At 41.2% G+C, this 19,935-nt stretch overlaps 1 protein-coding gene across 2 annotated transcripts in view; it reads right to left on the bottom strand.

Annotated features, from left to right (window-relative positions):
* Window positions 1-19,935, bottom strand: part of LOC124795250 (condensin-2 complex subunit G2-like) — a 296,139-nt gene that overhangs the window by 222,228 nt on the left and 53,976 nt on the right. For both annotated transcript variants that reach the window (XM_047259188.1, XM_047259187.1), the window contains exon 6: window positions 6,398-6,571. In XM_047259188.1, the coding sequence (XP_047115144.1) occupies window positions 6,398-6,571 (174 nt within the window). The remainder of the gene's footprint in view (window positions 1-6,397; window positions 6,572-19,935) is intronic.

The following is a 19,935-nucleotide window of genomic DNA, read 5'->3' as shown; positions in this document are numbered from 1 at the left end:
AGTTGGAAATTAATCAAAGAATGTTTAGGCAAGAAGGGGTATGAGAAACTTGGGAAACTATGAGGAAACAAGGGGAAAAGAGGAATAAAAGACATAACAATAGGGTAAAAGTAACCATTTTTAAAATTGGGGATCTTGTTCTGGTCAAATCTCACGAAAAATCAAAAATTTTAACTTCAGAAATTAAAAAATTCTTTGATATCTATATTGGGCCTTTTGAAGTCATAGAAAATCCACACCCTAATGCTTATCGTTTGGTGTATCCTAAGTCAAAGAAATTATTTGGTCTCAGGAATGTTGTCTCTTTAAAACTGTATAAACAGAAATCATAATTTCAAAATTTAAATAACCTATTATCATCTAAAACAAAAGTCCTCCACTGGCATATGCTTGTTAGAACAAAACTGCCTGTACAACCAAGTGTGTATATTTGCATGTATAAATTAATAATTTGAAACTTTTACTTTTTTACAAAAAAAAGTCTCCATAGTGAGCATTTCTGAATTTTTCTAATTTTTGGAAGCTAAGTCTTCCCTGTGGGTGAAGGCATGCATGTGAGGACATGCATGCAAAGGTATAAGTTTCAAAACCAATTTTAGATAAAGCCTCATGATATATGAGCAGTTTGTTGTTGTTTATACTGATGTTGTGGGGAGCAAAAGTACTCTTCACAAGAATGTGACTTGTAGTAATATTGTAGTAGAGAGGAAAGTGTACATAAATAACTGCAAAAAATTTAGATAATACTGATGTATCTTTAGCTGTACTAAAAGAAGAAAATCATAAGGAAAAAAAAAATAAAAAAATAAAAAAAAACATGAGTAAAAAAAATTTAAAAAGAAAATCATAAGCAAAAAAATATACAAAAAAAACACTACACTATATACGTCCAGTATCATTTTTACTGTACAATATGTAAGCATAATGAAATTAACATTAATATAAAAAAAAAATTAATTAAATCTTATTCTAGGAAATGAGTTTTACCTTCCTATTATTTTCAATCTGTATGTTAGAATATTTCTCATGTATGTTTTATACCACGTATATTTGTCATGTCAAATAATTTCTTTACTTGAATTTTTTTGTGTATGAGATTGATGGGGAAGTATCACTGCAACAACAGCCAGTAACAAGTCCACAGATTCACAGAGTCCAGATTTGGAAGAGGTTATCAGACTGCATCATTAGTGTACTAATTGTGTAATACAGATCCATCACTGAGTGTGGTCGGGATTTTGTTGTATATGTCCATAACAACAAAACCCCTGGGGAGCAGTTGTAATGGATCTGGGAGATGTAATTTTTTTTACCGTATTTGTCGATACCGAATTGTAAATGTTTTCTTATATTTTTGTCAGAATTTATTATAATTTGTCTTATTATATGTTAATTTACTTCTGTTTTTGAGAGTAAAAGCATATTGATTACTATTAGAAAATGTATCGAAGAATAGCAAAGAGACTGATTACAAGCGGAAACTTGTGAATTGTGTAAAATATCTTTGACGTTGGAGTCGTCTTTGACTATAGTCAGTCGGCAGCTAACTCTTGGTGTGTGTTGACGGAAGAACAATGTGAAGGTCGCCGTCATAAATGATTTTGAATTATGTTACTATTATTTTTGTATTAACTAAAAAGAAGAAACTACATTTGAAGAAACTGTATTTGAAACACCAAAATGAGAGAAACACGTTGAACCATGTCTTTTCTGCAGCCGACAACGATGCATTGTGGAATCATACTTAGACAACTGAAGCCAAGACTAATATCGCCTTGCAAACGTCTAACGGAAAAGGTACTGTCACGAAATATGGCAAATTTAAGTAAATAAAAAATAGTGACCATATTTTCAACTTGTGTCCTAGCCGGGAAGCCATATTTCAACCCTGAGGGAGCACCTTGAAGACGGCTGACCAAAAGTGCATTCAGCTGTTCATGAACTGCGGCAGCTCCTTCTGTGTCCACACACAGCATGCACACATCTTGTCCATCCTTGCAGGGCTAATGAAAAACTAAGCCAAGAGAGCAAACAGAGAAACCTGGCTGTGCAACTTGCTACACTCCTGATGTTTCACCCACTGGCAATGCCTTAAAGAGCCCTAGCCATTCAGATGATATGGGGAACTGTGCTACAATTGCCTTACTCTATTTTCTACATTTATAAAACGTGAGATTAAACCTTTTAAATACAAAAACATGCACGAAATTTAAGAAATATACTACTAAGAAAGCACAGAAAAAACTAAAAATATAACTTGCCACTCTCTAGGTTTGTAATGGGTGACAGTTGTGGACTGATTGACACTTATTGGGGTGAAACAAACGGCCCCTGGCTTTTCAAAAGAAACTAATGAATTGCTAGTGTGCTACACACTGCACGAATTTACACTTACAGTTACAAAATACGAGACTGTAACAAAAAAAGACTTCAGGACATGCAAAATTTTGCAGGGCAAGCCTGTGATTCTCTAAGAGTAGCGGAAGATTTTGAAAGTTTCAAACAAAGGCTTCTCACAGTAGACTAGCAAGAAATGTAAAGCATAAATGATCAAAACATCAGTCTAGTAATGGAAAATGATTGCCACATGGGTGACACCCCTGTGGAAGACCCAGGTGCAATATCTGTCCAGTACACCTATTCAGCACATCCTACTCCAGTACTGCCGCAAGCTTATCCTAGCCATACAGAGACAGGACCACCTGTGAAAGCAGTCATTTCATATACCATCTCTGCTGTAATTTCTGCACAGTATTTTCTTGTGGGCTTGACTACCAACCAGCTGCCCACTCAAATGAGTGACTGTAGCCAAGAGCAGAGTTGATCACCCCATGGAGGAGCACTCTAATATGCCCAACATGCTCAAGTTCAACAACTGTTTCACAATATTTGTCACCTGGATCCGTCACTCCAAACACAAACTTCTCTGAATAAGTCTTTGCAACAGATACTTTGATCCTGTAATCCTCCTAGCCTCTGTTCCTACAAGCCCCCTGCCTCACATCCACCACTATCCCTGCTCCAGGGCCCTAACTTCACTCATCCAGCACTCACATCCTCTTCTCCTTCCCCCAGTCTTTCCCCCCTTCCCAATCCCCTCCCCCATATCATCATGCGTTGTGCATAACTCCCCCCTGCATGCAGCCACAACAAACTCTCCAGTGCCGCATTCCTGTCTCATGTACCAGCTGCACCTCTACTTCGCACTACTTGCCTGTGTATATGCTGCCTCTTCCTTCCAGCTGTCAGCTACTCTTCGCCAATCCACCCTCCCGCTTTCACCCCACTCCACCTAACACAGCCCCTCAGAATGTAAATGACAGAGGCTTAGTAGTGACCACTGATAATGTATTAATATCAACATAATATAAAGGCAAATCAAAAGTGCAATAAGATCAAAACTTCTGTGTTAGCTGTGACAGAGGACACCACACAAAAGCCCATAATGGTTACTGCTTAACATCAGTTCTGTACAGTGACATAATTTAAGAAATCATGTAAGATGTTTGCCTACCTTCAATTTTACATTTACTAAGCATCTGTATATTGAGCAAGCAGTAAAGGAAACAAAAGAAAAATTCGGAGTAGGTATTAAAATCCATGGAGAAGAAATAAAAACTTTGAGGTTCGCCGATGACATTGTAATTCTGTCAGAGACAGCAAAGGACTTGGAAGAGCAGTTGAACGGAATGGACAGTGTCTTGAAAGGAGGATATAAGATGAACATCAACAAAAGCAAAACGAGGATAATGGAATGTAGTCAAATTAAATCGGGTGATGCTGAGGGGATTAGATTAGGAAATGAGACACTTAAAGTAGTAAAGGAGTTTTGCTATTTAGGGAGTAAAATAACTGATGATGGTCGAAGTAGAGAGGATATAAAATGTAGACTGGCAATGGCAAGGAAATCGTTTCTGAAGAAGAGAAATTTGTTAACATCGAGTATAGATTTAAGTGTCAGGAAGTCGTTTCTGAAAGTATTTGTATGGAGTGTAGCCATGTATGGAAGTGAAACATGGACGATAACCAGTTTGGACAGGAAGAGAATAGAAGCTTTCGAAATGTGGTGCTACAGAAGAATGCTGAAGATAAGGTGGGTAGATCACGTAACTAATGAGGAGGTATTGAATAGGACTGAGGAGAAGAGAAGTTTGTGGCACAACTTGACTAGAAGAAGGGATCGGTTGGTAGGACATGTTTTGAGGCATCAAGGGATCACAAATTTAGCATTGGAGGGCAGCGTGGAGGGTAAAAATCGTAGAGGAAGACCAAGAGATCAAAACACTAAGCAGATTCAGAAGGATGTAGGTTGCAGTAGGTACTGGGAGATGAAGAAGCTTGCACAGGATAGAGTAGCATGGAGAGCTGCATCAAACCAGTCTCAGGACTGAAGACCACAACAACAACAACAACAAGCATCTATGTCATGTGTCTTTGTCGCTGAGGTCACTACCACACCCTTGTGACGCGGTGCACAACTCAGAGGTATGCCGATTTGAGTCCCCCTGACAATGGACGGAGAGGTGGTGGCATAAATTTCCTGATCACCAGTCTTTGCGCCAATGTCCTGGACAAAATTCCAAGGCTCTCCACAGTGTCTCAAGAAGTGAGAGCATGTGACACTGTTGATGGTGAGCTAACCATCAGATGGAGACATTAAACTTGGTGGCACCGTAGGTGCTATTCAAGAAGGTTATGCTACGTGCCAGCACTGTGTTTCACTCTTTCCCTTCCCTTCATTCATAACAGCACGACCCCAACACTACACTGCATAATAGCAGTACATACTGTATAAGCAGTCATTACAGTCATCCACATAACACAGATACACACCTGACTCTTCATAACAGGTTGGAAGAAGGCATCGTCATCGAAATATATTGAAGGTGTTTGCACCTTTCAATAAAGAAACTTTAAGAAGATTAAACCATCTCTTCAAGTGGGTATAGGTATTGTCAACTGCATACTAGTCCACCACAAGCAAATAGCCTGCATACATGTTGACACTGGCTTCCATTTTCATCTGGTAGAAATACCCTTTTAATTAACTATTAGTCTGACTTGGGAATATTTGGCCCCAGAATAGAGAAATAATAAAATATAATACAGTACAGAGCACTACAAGATTTTGCACCTACAACCTATAACCCATAAAAGTGAGGAATGTAACTTCAATTGTCATGTTAAAATAAAAATTAATCAATTTTTCAGGTTTTTTTATTTAATATGTCAATAGCATCAGGAAAATCAGAAATGATATGAATAACCTTACTGTGAACAAAGTCTGGGAACATCTCCTTGGTAACAATAGGTGACATCTGTGTGTTTGGAAACAAACTGTGGAAGAAATTTGTCACTGACTCACTTGATGTTCATTTGATATTTTGGTTAAAATCAACTACCCCTTCCATTGTCAAACAAATGTTTCACCAGCAAATTGTAAGTGATAGATTGCACAGAAAGTACCAATGGTTAACACCGAAGATAGTCCAAAGTCACACTCATTTTATCAGTAAGCACATTCTGAAGCCAGTATGAATCAAATCATTGATGACAAAGAAACGCTTATTACCAATTTTCACATTTTCTGAATAAGGAATAACTTCTTTTACACAGGGGGGTGGTTCTAAAGAAGTCTATTATTTATGAGTGGGCGGCATGCAAATAGTTGTACGTAAAGATGAAACCATTCGAGTTTCCGAGGTAGACAGCTTTTGTTTGAGTGCTCCTCTCCATTCTTCTTTGACATTTTCAGCTTTTTAATGTCACAATTTTAGTATGTTTATTTACAGTTTGGCCAGTGAACATGTGAGCAGCCTTACAACTTTCTGAACACATTTGTCTTACTTCTCTCTTCATGCGCAACATCCTGAAACTTTGTGCATCATCCGAGTATCCATATTAAATGTTGTCTATTAAATTGAACCAATTTTCTTCACTAATGTTTTATTTCTAATTTTTGCACATTTGTTGGAAACTCTAAAAAACTGCAAAACAGATCCCAAATCCAGCCACAGAGCTTCATTCACTTCTACACAGAGATTTTCAGCAGTTATTGTCTTGATATAAATATTTTTTCCAACTTTCTTGAATTAGTTTTTGGTGAACTGCTTACGGGCACATTTCCCAGGCAAGGATGAAACCAGATCTCAGATTCAATAAGACACAAAATGAAACAAAAGTCTTTCCTGTTTGTAAATGCGAAGAGAAAATTTCACAACACAGCTTGAAAAACAAATCTCACTTAAACATAATAAGTCAAATAACACAAAACAAACACAATCGACTGTCCAAGAACAGGTCGCCTTTGTTGAACTGTAACATCACATGTACCTCACTCAGTAGCATTCACTTTAAATAACATGAAATAAAGATACCAAATGTAAAATCAAATTACCTTAGTCAGTTCTTCATCCATAGTCAACACTAATGCTAGAAATTTGCATCCTTCTTTAGTTGTCAAATAATTTATGTTTCTCATGGCATCCAAAAATAGTTGACGATTCTTTGCAATATTACTTTCCAGCTTCACAGCACTACGAAGCCCACATGCCCGCCGTACATCAGCTTTCTATTGAACATCAGTAAAATTAGTAATCATCTGCATTAGAACTAAATGTGAAACAATGGAAAGTTTAGGATGGAATAACAACAATATGGAAACGTTAGATTGCTACTCACCACACAGAGCAGGCAGTGTCTCACAACAAAATGAATACTACAAATATTTAAGTTTTCTGACACAGTCTTTCCTCAGAAGTAGAAGTCTCACACATTTAGCCTACACAATAATAACTCATATACACATAGCCACTGTTCCACCTGACTGTGATTGTGTCTGACATGAGCAGTCATATGTGTGTGAGTACTGGTGTGAGAGTTCTACTTCTGAGGAAGGACTTCATTCAAAAGCTTAAATATTTCTAGTATTCTTTCTCTGCTTGTGTCTGTATATGTGTGGATGGATATGTGGGTGCGCGCGAGTGTATACCCTTCCTTTTTTCCCCCTAAGGTAAGTCTTTCCGCTCCCGGGATTGGAATGACTCCTTACCCTCTCCCTTAAAACCCACATCCTTTCGTCTTTCCCTCTCCTTCCCTCTTTCCTGATGAGGCAACAGTTTGTTGCGAAAGCTTGAATTTTGTGTGTATGTTTGTGTTTGTTTGTGTGTCTATCGACCTGCCAGCACTTTCATTTGGTAAGTCACATCATCTTTGTTTTTATATAAGTAAATAATGTGAACCACAAATGGAACTGGTGTCTGTGCACATAAGAAACTTAAAAGTAGCTTATGGTACCTTAATGCATTGCAGTTTTGTCGGTTTCGTGGGATCTGTTTTACTATTTTCCTCAGAGATTCTGTACACTGCAATTACATACACAAAAAATTCATACAGTGTTTTGTTTCATTAACGCTTAATACCTTATATAATAATATTAAATCCAAGATGAAACATATAAACATAGGGTATGAGGATAGATGGCCATGGAACACGCAGAGGAAGCACAATTATGGACAGGCACCTGAAAAAGGTGTTAATTACTGTATTTCAGCAACAGGACCCGTCGTCATCAAACCACATGTCATGTAACCTCTCATTTCCATGTGCACACATACTGGACAGAGAGGATATAATTGGCACATTTTTTAAGTAGTCTGTTATATAAAAGAAATTTAGTACTTACAAATGAATATACTCACACAATGACATTGAAGAAACATTGTCAGGGAGGACAGAACATTTGGAATTACATATAAAAGGATCCTATCCAGTCACCAAATTATTCTATTTATTCCCAAACAGTTCTTCTGCCCCCTCCTCCCTTTTCCCATATTTCTTCACTGGCAAAGGACTTACCCCTTTTTGTTCTAATTTCTTTCTGTGGGTCTGTCGCATCGTTAACAACCTGCTGATTACCCCCTCCCCCCCTTATAAAGTTAGTTGCCTGTACATCCTAAACTCAAATAAATATTACTACAATCACACAGATTCAAGCTCTGCATCAGAGTGTCTGTATAGTCAATAATGTTGGCATGAAACTTGACTTGCCGAGGGTTCCACCCTATTGTTAAGCATCAAAGTGTCATTATAGCCAATAACATTGACTTTCCAAGAATTCAAGTTTACTTAAGGATTTCACTGGCATTTCAACTGAAGTTTCATCCAATTATTAATCTCATTTTAAGAATCTCTTGTCTATTGTGCCAAAGCCTCACTATCGTTGAACGCATTTAATCAGCCTAAAATCCACAAACTATCTGAATTGAAACTGAACACACAGTCTTACTCATTTTATTTAAAAATGGTGCACTTTTTACAGTCATGTGTAAAAACAAACAACACATAGAGTTAGAGTTTTCATAATATCAGCTTATTTATCCTGTAAAGATATTTACATGAACTCTTTCAATTTTTACTGCAACACCAACGTCTACATTCCGTAGACCACTTTGAACAGTACAGCAGAATTTGACACACCCAGGCATTTTACCAAGCATTACAGTTTCTTCCTATTCCATTCACTTACAGAGGGCAGCAAGAATTACAGCCTAAATTTATCGACTGCTGTAATTAGTCTCATCTTGTCTTCACAATCCCTATGTGGGATGCTGTGGTACATTGTCACAAAGAAGAAGGTCTAATAAGATGAATTATGAACACTAACTTCACTTAACGAAGGTTTATTCAGCACTTGCACATACAAGAGCACGGAGTGAACTGCCTCCGACCAGAACACATACAGTACATATACAGCTACAGAACTTTCCAGTACAATGATTCTTGACATTTGTGGATACTTCTCGAATGTACTTGAACCGAATATAGAAATTAAAATTGTACAGTCCAGGTGAGTTTTGAACTCATGACCCTACATGCAATAGTTTAGTATCATAACCATTACACCACGTTGCTACTCAGCTTCTTCTGCGACATTGCTACCTCCTTAAGAGAACAGCGTCTCGGTGTTACGTCCTCCTAGTCCAGGAACGAGTCATCGGTCCTGCATACTCCGACTCCCGATGACTGATGCTCGCCCTGGTGGTGATCTTCTTAGAACTTCTTTTGCCGCTACACTCTTCGTCACCTTTCTGCTTGTTGCCCATCGCTGGAGTGTCAAATTTACCCTGGATTGCAGGATCCTTATTGGGCTTCGTTTGAAGGACGTGAACTGTACCTCTGATCTTTCGTCATCTTGTGTTGGGGTCGAAATCTTCAACATCATAAGTAACATAAGACAACTGTCTTACAACCATATAAGGTCCAAGTACCACCTGAGGAGCTTCTCAGAGAGACCAACCTTCTGAACAGGACTGAAGATCCAGATTAGGTCACCAGGCTGGTAGACAACAGGACGGTGGCTCGTGTCATACCTTCGGCAATCGTTTTCTTGAGCCTGCAGCGTGCAGAGTCAAGCTAACTGCCAAGCTTCCTCAGCTCTGGTTAAAACCTGGCCAATGTTATTGTCCACGTCATCAGGATGTAATGTAAACACAGTGTCCATCGGCGTAGTTGCCTCACGCCCATGCACCAGGAAAAATTGTGTAAGTCCTGTGTTGTCCTGTTTGGCAGTGTTGTAAGCAAATGTCACGAAAGGTAGCACCTCATCCCAGTTGCTCTGCTCAACAATGATGAACATAGATAGCATGTCAGCCAAGGTCTTATTAAGGCATTCAGGAAGCCCGCTAGTTTGCGGATGCTAGGCAGTCGTCATGTTATGAGTAATGTTGCACCAACGGTTTATCTCTTTCCCTCGATCCGTAATTAATGACCTTGGGGCACAATTTTTAATACAATGTAATGGCGTAGGGTGTCAGATAATCAGTGCAAACAATAATCCATCTATTGCCACTACCAGATGTTGGAAATCATCTGAGGAGGTCAATCCTAACATGCTGAAAAGGCGTGTCAGCTGGTGGAATTAGTATGGTTGGCCAGGTGGTTTCTGAGGAACTGCCTTTCTCCTCTGGCACTCTCGACAGCGCGACATGTAGTGACAGAAACTCCTAAATAAACCTGGCCAGAAAAAACTCTTGCGGATACTATCGTATGTCTTAATAAATCCTAAATGTCCAGCCTCAGGTGTGTCATGGAATTTCTGTAGAACATCTAAGCGCAAGTTTTTAGGAATCACTGGTAGCCACAGATCAAAGTTTTTCTTGCAAAGTAATCCATTAACTACCTTAAATTGTTCTTCCACATCCTCTGACCGATTTAAGGCAAGCGTCCTACTTCTGCTCAGCCGAGAGATCCTGGAGTGCAGTGAGACAGTCACCATCTTCATCAAAGTCTTGAAGGTCTTGCACAGGGTTTCTTGAGAGACAGTCGGCATCTTGGTGTTTTTTTCCACTTTTGTACACTATGGTAATGCCATACTCTTGAAGTCATGGTGCCCACCTGGTGAGTCATCCTGTTGGATCCTTAAGACCTGTCAACCGATAAAAGGAATGATGGTCTATAACAACTTTGAATGGCCTTCCATAGAGATACTGTCAAAATTTGCACATGGCCCAGATCACAGAAAGACATTCTCTTTCTATAATTGAGTAGTTTCTCTCGGCTTTTGTAAGTGTCCTGGATGCATAGGCTATAACCTTCTCTTTTCCATCCGAAATTTGCACCAGAACAGCACCAATCCCATACCCACTGGCATCTGCGTGTAGTTCTGTAGATGCTCTCTCATCATAGAGACCAAGTACTGGGTCAGTCGTCAGAGCTTTTTGCAGCTATCTTGTTGAGCACCACCCCAGATAAATTTAGCATCGGCTTTTAACAACTCTTGGCTTTGATACAAAAGTCTTTGATAAAACAATGGTAATAAGAACATAATCCGAGGAAGCTTCTCACATCTCTAATACTTTTAGAAATAGGAAATTCCATTATAAATCTCACCTTTACTGGGTCTGGCCACACACCTTCATTTGACACAAGGTGTCCATGTGTTTTGATTTCTTTTGCTCCAAAGAGACACTTTCTTGGAGTAAGTTTCAGTCCGCCTTGTTGGAGACACTTAAGAACGGCCCTCAGTCTTTTTATATGTTCATCAAATGTCTCTGAGAACACTATAATGTCATCTAAATAACAAAGACACATTGTCCACTTCAGGTGACGTAGAAGATTATCCATCATCCGTTCAAAAGTTGCTGGTGCATTACACAAACCAAACGGCATTACCTTAAACTCATACAGACCCTCAGGGGTGATGAATGCAGTTTTCTCATGATCAACCCCATTTACTTCAATTTGCCAGTATCCCGAGTAGATGTACATGGCTGAGAAAAACTTATCCACCTTCAGACAATCTAGTGTATCGTCAATTCGTGGAAGAGGGTGAACGTCCTTTTTAGTTATCTTATTAAGGTTCCTGTAATCAACACAAAAGCACCAACTGCCATCCTTCTTCCTGATGAGGACCACTGGTAATGACCATGGGCTCTGCGAAGGCTGAATGATGTCATCATTTTCTCTACCTCATCGTGAATTATTCGACGTTCCGTTGCTTACACACAGTAGGCTCTCCGGCTTGTTGGTTGATAGTCTCCAGTGCTTCACTGTCGATTTGTTTAATTTGCTCTTCACCTGTGGATTGAAGCATTCAGAGAACTCTTGAAGAATGGCAAGTAGCTTCTTCTGTTGTTTCTTAGCGAGATCTGGTGATAGTCGAGCTAGAAGATCTTGTCTCATAGTGGTAGCACTAAATTTGCCCAAACTCAGCATGGGAGGTTTCTATGACATTCAGCTGTTCTTCAATTAATGGCTAAGCATTTGCTACGCATATGCGTCTTGGAAGGACTAGGATGACCAAGTTATTCTTCAGTGGTATGTATCTCTAATTCCACTACAAGATCCATGGGTTGATGCACGGCATGACACATGACAGTTACCTTTCTAGTGCAGGAGTGATCACTTCATCCAGCACACAGTCTCCACACACTCGGATGCGCATCTTCCTGTCCACAGTATCTCATCTCGTCTAGCATAATCTTTGAGTGACCACAATCTATAATTGCCTGAGAAGCTTTTAAAAAGTCCCATCCGAGAATGACGTCATGACTATACTTTTGTAAAATGATGAACTCTAAGGGCTGTGTATGGCCACTTAACCCACACGAATGGTACATCTTCCTGTAGGTTTTACATATTTCCCATTAGCCACCTTCAGCAGAGATGTTTTGTTATCGACGAATACGGTTTTCTGCAACTGGCGACGGTACTTCTCTGAAATGACTGAATATGATGCTCCAGAGTCCACAAGAGCTTGGGCTGGTTGGCCACCCATGAGGATATCAATGTAGTTTCCTGTCATTTTTGTAGTGATCGATGGCAGAGCATTTTTCTCTTCAGCGGCCTCACCTCCAAGAAAGGTCGCACCCTTTAGTTTTCCAGGTTGCGGCGGCTAGCTGATCAGCTGGAGCTTCTAAATGGCGATGGAGACCTTGATCGGCATGTTGGGGAGCTTCCTCTCCAGCGGCTAGCTTGCAGCGATGGTGACCTACGTCGTCCTGCACCCACATCTTCTTGTTCACCTTCGTCATCCCAGAGTTGGCGTCGGCTAAGATCGGTCTGCTGTCTTCTGGCGAGGGCGTCATCAAATATCCACCACCTTTCTTGACAATAGCACATCACATGTCCCAGTCATCTGCAGTGGAAACATACTGGTTGGTTGTCCTGGGTCCTCCAGACGTCAGTCTTCCTTGGTGCCCAAACAGGTTCCTTATGCGGCATTGTAGGAACGCAACTCCACCTGTGTCTCGATTTTTTAAACATTTTAAAGGGAAATGAAGGACAAGAGATTGGATTCAATGTCTGTTCCACTTCCTCTCTTATGACCTCTTGAAGCGTCTCGGATTTTTGCTCGCCTTGCAATCCAAGTGCCTTCTAAACTTCCTCTCTCACTATGTGACAAAGAACACTTGTAAAATCAGTTGCTTCCCCCATCACAGACATCGATACATTTGGAAGCCGTTCAAACTTCTTGCGTGTATTTCTTTTCTGATGCATTGTCTTGATATACTGGCGCCATTTTATGAAGTCATCTGCTGTCGAAACCTCCTTCAGGAGCAGAGCTTGATACATGTCCTCAGCAACACCCTTCATGAGATGTGAAACCTTATCTTCCTCCTTCATTCTAGGATCCACTATTTTACACAGCTCCAAGACATCTAGAAAGTATGATGCTGTAGTTTCTCCTGGACGCTGTGCCCTGAACTTTATTTTATGTTCAGCCTTGCACTTCAGTCGTTTTGTGTCGCCGAAATATTAGCGCAGTTCCACCTGGAATACTTCCCAGCTTGTAAACTTCTCCTCGTTGTTCTCATACCATTACTTGGTAGTGTCCTCCAAGTAGAAAAATATGTTAGCCAAACACACGGTGTCATCCCATTTGTTAAATTTGGTTATATGCTCATATACCTTCAGCCACTTGTTTGGATCTTGGCCATTGTCACCAGAGAACCCGGAAGGATGTCTCATGTGGTGGCACACAGTTGCTGTCATCGTAACGTCCTCTTCTTCTTCTGACTCTGATACATTGCGATCTGTTGAACATGGCTCGAACTCTGGTTTCTGCCACATAAACAGCGGCTCAGTCTTGGCCTGATGGGAGCCACTGTGTCGTCAATAACGTGTGTCATCACAAGTTCCAACACATAGTGCCTCCACCAGAATAATGTCACATAGAAGAAGGTGTAATTAGATGAACTATGAACACTAACTTCACTTAACGAAGGTTTATTCAGCACTTGCACACACAAGAGTGCAGAGCGAGCTGCCTCCAGCCAGAACACATACAGTATATACACAGCTACAGAACATTCCAGTTCAATGATTCTTGACATTTGTGGATACTTCTAGAATGTACTCGAACCGAATATAGAAATTAAAATTGTACAGTCCAGGTGAGTTTTGAACTCAAAACCCTCCATGCAACAGTTTAGTATCATAACCACTACACCAAGGTGCTACTCAGCTTCTTCTGCGACAATATTCCTAGGTTAATATGTGCAGCAATGAAGGGCAAAACAACATTTTATATTGTACGTTATCAGAAGCAAATTGTGCGTAAATTGCAGAACCAACTGAACAAAGCAGCACAGCTGTTAGGGCACTGACGTCATATTTACTAGGATGGCCTGATTTGAGTTTTCCATGTTTCCCTAAATCACTTCAGGCAAATGTAAGGACGGTTCCTTCATCACGGCACTGGTCAAACCACCTGTCCTATCCTCATGGAGCACACTTATGTATTCTGTATATATCTTTATTTTGAGATAATAATTTTCATTGTATTACCAAGCCAATTCCTATACCATTGTGAGATGATCCTTCGATGAACAAAAATAAATAAATATATAGTCAAAGGATATTATATTTTTCATTTAGTGAAATGCAAAATTTTACATTTTTTGTTTTTGACCATTCAAAGGAAGTTGCCAATCTTTAGACCAGTTTGAAATCTGACTGAATATTTGTGCAGCTTTTTTTGGATAGTGTTTCATTATAGCTACCTGTATCATTTGCAAAATGAGTTAGGTTACAACTAATCTTATCAATCAGGTTATTAATTTACAATGCAAACAGCAAGGATACAACACACTTCCCTATGAAATACGTGAAGTTAATTCTACATTTGCCAATGTCTCTTCATCTAAGACAAAATACTGTGTTCTCCCTACATAGAAATCCTCAATCCAATCAACAAATTTCACTTGCTCTCCCATACAATCATACTTTTGTTGATATGTGTCAGTGTCATATTGAGTCACATGCCATTTTGAAATCCAGAAGTACTGCATTCACCGCACTGCCTTGATTCCTGGCTTACAGAATTTCAGGTGTGAAAAACATGAGTCGAATTTCGCATTGCTAATGTTTTCAGAATTCATGCTGACTGGCATGGAGGAGGTCATTCTGTTCAAGATACCTCAAAAAGTTTGAGTTCAATATATGTTTTAAGGTTTTACAACAGGTCAATGATCCTGGTGGATAGTTTTGTGCAGCACTTCTATTAAGCCTCTTGTAAATGGGTGTGACCTGTGCATTCTTCAAACCACTGAGAAATCTTTTTGTTCGCGGGATCTGCAGAATATTAAGGCTAAAAGAAGGCCTAAGTCATCCACAAATTTCGTATAGAATCTGATACAGATTCCATCAGGCCCTGGGGCTCTTATCAATTTTACATGATTTCACCTGTTTCTCAACACCACTGACACTAATGTCTGTACCTTCTTTGCAAAGGTGTGAGAATTAAACTCGAGCACTACTCCAAGATCCTGCTTTGCAAAAGCACAGTTGAAAACAGAGTCAGCAGTTTTGGTTTTGCTGTGGTACCCTGGATTTCAGTGCCTGTGTTATCAATGTGTGTCTGGACGCTGACTTTGGTTGCATTGACTGACTTTACATATAACAAGAATTTCTTTGTATAGCAGAGATGCTGAGTCGCGATAGGCACAATAAAAAGATTCACGCAATTAAAACTTTCGGCCATTAAGGCCTTTGTCAGCAGTAGACACACATACACACTTGCATACACACAATTTCCACACGCATCTGCAGTCTCAGAGAGCTAAGACCACACTGCGAACAGCAGCACCAGTGCACGATGGGAGTGGCAACTGGATGGGGGTAAGGAGGACGCTGGGGCAGGGAGGGGAAGGGGTAGAATGGTGGGAGTGGTGGACAGTCAAGTGTTGCAGTTTAGACGGAGGGCATGAGAGAAGATGTGGAGGGGGGAGTGGGTAAGCAGCGGAAAGGAGAGAAAATAAAAGACTGGGTGTGGCAGTGAAATGCCGGCTGTGTAGTGCTGGATGGGAATAGGGAGGGGGATGGGTGGGTGAGGACAGTGACTCGGCTGTGTAGTGCTGGATGGGAATAGGGAGGGAGATGGGTGGGTGAGAACAGTGACTAACGAAGGTTGAGGCCAGGAGGGTTACGGGAACATAGGATGTACTGCAGGGAAAGTTCCCACCTGCGCAATTCAGAAAAGCTGGTGTTGGTGGGAAGGATCCATATGGCACAGGCTGTGAAGCAAGTCATTAAGATGAGGGATATCATGTTTGGCAGCGTGTTCAGCAACAGGGTGGTCCACTTGTTTCTTGGCCACAGCTTGTCGGTGGCCATTCATGCGGACAGACAGCTTGTTGGTTGTCATGCCTACATAGAACGCAGCACAGAGGTTGCAGCTTAGCTTGTAAATCACATGACTGGTTTCACAGGTAGCCCTGCCTTTGATGGGATAGGTGATGTTAGTGATTGGACTGGAATAGCTCGTGGTAGGAGGATGTATGGGACAGGTATTGCATCTAGGTCTATTACAGGGGCATGAGCCATGAGGTAAGGGATTGGGAGCAGGGGTTGTGTAAGGATGGACGAATATATTGTGTAGGTTCGGTGGACGGCGGAATACCACAGTAGGAGGGGTGGGAAGGAAAGTGGGCAGGACATTTCTCATTTCAGGGCATGACGAGAGGTAATCGAAACCCGGGCAGAGAATGTAATTCAGTTGCTCCAGTCCCGGATGGCACTGTATTATGAGGGGAATGCTCCTCTGTGGTTGGACTGTGGGACTTTGGGAGGTGGTGGGAGACTGGAAAGATAAGGCACGGGAGATTTGTTTTTGTACAAGGATGGGAGGATAATTACGGTCAGTGAAGGCTTCAGTGAGACCCTCGGTATATTTTGAGAGGGACTGCTCGTCACTGCAGATGCGACGACCACGGGTGGCTAGGCTGTACGGAAGAGACTTCTTGGTATGGGATGGGTGGCAGCTGTCAAAGTGGAGGTATTGCTGGTGGTTAGTAGGTTTGATATGGACGGTGGTACTGATGTAGCCATTTCTGAGGTGAAGGTCAACATTTAGGAAGGTGGCTTGTTGGGTTGAGTAGGACCAGGTGAAGCAAATGAGGGAGAAGTTGTTGAGGTTCTGGAGGAATGTGAATAAGGTGTCCTCACCTTCAATCCAGATAGCAAAGATGTCATCAATGAATCTGAACCAGGTAAGGGGTTTAGGATTCTGGGTTTTTAGGAAGGATTCCTCTAGATGGCCCATGAATAGGTTAGCAGAGGATGGTGCCATGCAGGTGCCCATAGCCATACTGCGGATTTGTTTGTAGGTAATGCCTTCAAAGGAGAAGTAATTGTGGGTGAGGATATAGTTGGTCATGGAAACTAGGAAGGAGGTTGTTGGTTTGAAATCCATAGGGCATCTGGAAAGGTAGTGTTCGACAGCAGTAAGGCCATGCACATTAGGAATGTTAGTGTACAGGGAGGTGACATCAATAGTGACGAGCAAGGCACCGTGTGGTAAAGGGACAGGAATTGTGGAGAGTTGGTCGAGGAAATTGTTGGTATCTTTTATATAGGAGGATAGGTTCCGGGTAATAGGTTGAAGTTGCTGGTCTACGAGAGCAGAGATTCTCTCAGTAGGGGCACAGTAACCGGCCACAATGGGACATCCTGGGTGGTTGGGTTTACGGACTTTTGGAAGCATGTAGAAGGTGGGAGTGCAGGGAGTGGTAGGGGTAAGTAGAGAGATGTACTCTGGGGAGAGGTTCTGGGATGGGCCTAAGGATTTGAGTAGTGACTGGAGATCCTGCTGGATTACTGGAATGGACTCACTGTGGCATGGTTTGTAGGTGGAAGTATCTAACAGCTGACGAAGTCCTTCTGCCGCGTAATCCTTGCGGTTCAAAACAACGGTGGTGGAGCCTTTGTCAGCAGGTAGGATTATAAGGTCGGGATCAGTTTTTAGATGGTGAACTGCGGTTCTTTCTGTTCTTTCTGCGGATGTAAGGTTAGTTTGCATGTTGAGGAATTTGGGGAATGATGTTGAGGCAAGGTTCAAGGTTAAGAAATTCTGGAAAGTTAACAGGGGGTGGTTTGGAGGCAGTGGGGGTGGATCACGGTTGGATGGAGGAGTGAACTGAGTTATGCAAGGTTCAATATTGGTCTTTGGTTGAGTCTGAGTGGTCGGGATGGTAGCGAAAAAGTGTTTCCACTGTAGGGACCAGGAGAAGGAGAGAAGGTCTTTAATTAGTCCAGCATGGTTGATTTTGGGAGTGGGGTAAAAGGTGAGGCCTTTGGAAAGGACTGATACTTCTGTGGGACTGAGGTGTCTGGAGAAAAGGTTCATAACTGTGTTGCGGGTGTGTTTAGGTTCTGGGTTCTCTGTGTGGTGGTGGGAGGGAGTTTTGAAGGGTGGGGTAAATGTAGTAGGTCTGCGAGACAGGATTTGTCAGCTATGAGGGGGCATGGGGGAGGTTTGGAGGTGGTTGTAGAAGTGGTAGACAGTGGTACTCTGAGGCAGGAATAGGAAGTGAGTAAGATGGAGAGCTTTTTGAGGTGACGTTGTGCATGTTGCTCAAGTTCCTGCAGGGCAAGGGTTTCAGAGATGGCTACATCAGTACCTCTGTCCATATCAAACCTACTAAGCAGCAGCAATACCTCCAATTCGACAGCTGCCACCCATTCCATACCAAGAAGCCCCTTCCGTACAACCTAGCCACCCGTGTTCATCGCATCTGCAATGATGAGCAGTCCCTCACAAAATATACCAAGGGTCTCACTGAAGCCTTCACTGACCGTAATTATCCTCCCATCCTTGTACAAAAACAAATCTCCCGTGCCTTATATTTCCAGTCTCCCACCACCTTCCAAAGTCCCACAGTCCGGCCACAGAGGAGCATTCCCCTCGTAACTCAGTACCATCCGGGACTGGAGCAACTGAATTACATTCTCCGCCAGGGTATCGATTACCTCTCGTCGTTAAACTAACATATGCTAAGGACAACACACACACCCATGACCAAACGAGGACTTGAACATCTGGCGAGAGGGGCCACGCAGCCACTCCATGCGCCCAATTAGTGCAGCTTCTGAAAACATTGATCACGTGAAACCCAACTTGCACTTTTCTCACATGACATCGTGTAAGCCACAGATCAAGGCAGTCAGGTGTAGGCAGTATTTCTTTATTTCTGCAAACCATTTGACTCAGTATCACATCTACGCTTATTATCAAAGGTACAACCTTAAGGGGTGTCAAGCAAACTACGTGACTGGATTTAGGATTTGTTGGTAGGGAGGATGCAGCATGTTATCTTGGATGGAGAGTTCTCAATAGAAGTAGAAGTGACTTCTGGTGTGCCCCAATATGTGTCTTGGGACCACTGCTATTCATATTGTACATTAATGATGTTGCAAACAATATTAATAGCCACCTCGAAACTTTTCGCAGATGATGCAGTTCTCTATAATAAAGTACTGTGTGAAAAAAGCTGTGTAACTATTCAATCAGATCTTGACGAGATTTCAAATTGATGGAAAGATTAGCAACTTGCTTTAAATGTTCAAAAATGTAAAGCTATACTCTTCACAAGACAAAAAAAACGTAATATCATAAGACTGAGGAAATAACGAGTCACAGCTGGGAGTGATCAACTCATATAAATATCTGGGTATAGCATTTTGTAGATATATGAAATGGAACAATCACACAGGCTCAGTTGTAGGTAAACAAAGTGGTAGATTTTGGTTCATCCATAGGAGACAAAGGAAATGCAATCAGTCTACAAAGGAAATTGCTACAAATTGCTCAAGTGACCCCAAAATATTGGTTTAAGTCAAATGGTTTTCTCCTGAATGAGAACAAGACACAAAAAATGTTATTTAGCCTAAGGGACAAAAGCCCTGTTAATGATCCCACTATGTAAAGTTCTTGGGGATATACTTAGACAATAAATTATCCTGGGAACAACACACAAATATATTAGTATCAAACTGTCTACAGTAATTTATTTTATTAAGATGTCTTATAAAATATGTACCAGCAGCCTATGTTAAGACTTCGTATTTTGCATTCTTCCAAAGTATTGTGTCATATGGACTTATTCTCTGGGGAAACTCAAGCCATGTTCAAAATATATTACTTCTGCAGAAGAA

This window comes from Schistocerca piceifrons, chromosome 4 (assembly GCF_021461385.2).
Source record: "Schistocerca piceifrons isolate TAMUIC-IGC-003096 chromosome 4, iqSchPice1.1, whole genome shotgun sequence".
Lineage (NCBI taxonomy): Eukaryota > Metazoa > Arthropoda > Insecta > Orthoptera > Acrididae > Schistocerca > Schistocerca piceifrons.
Note: the sequence above shows the minus strand (reverse complement) of the source record. Positions and strands in the feature narration are given on the sequence as shown.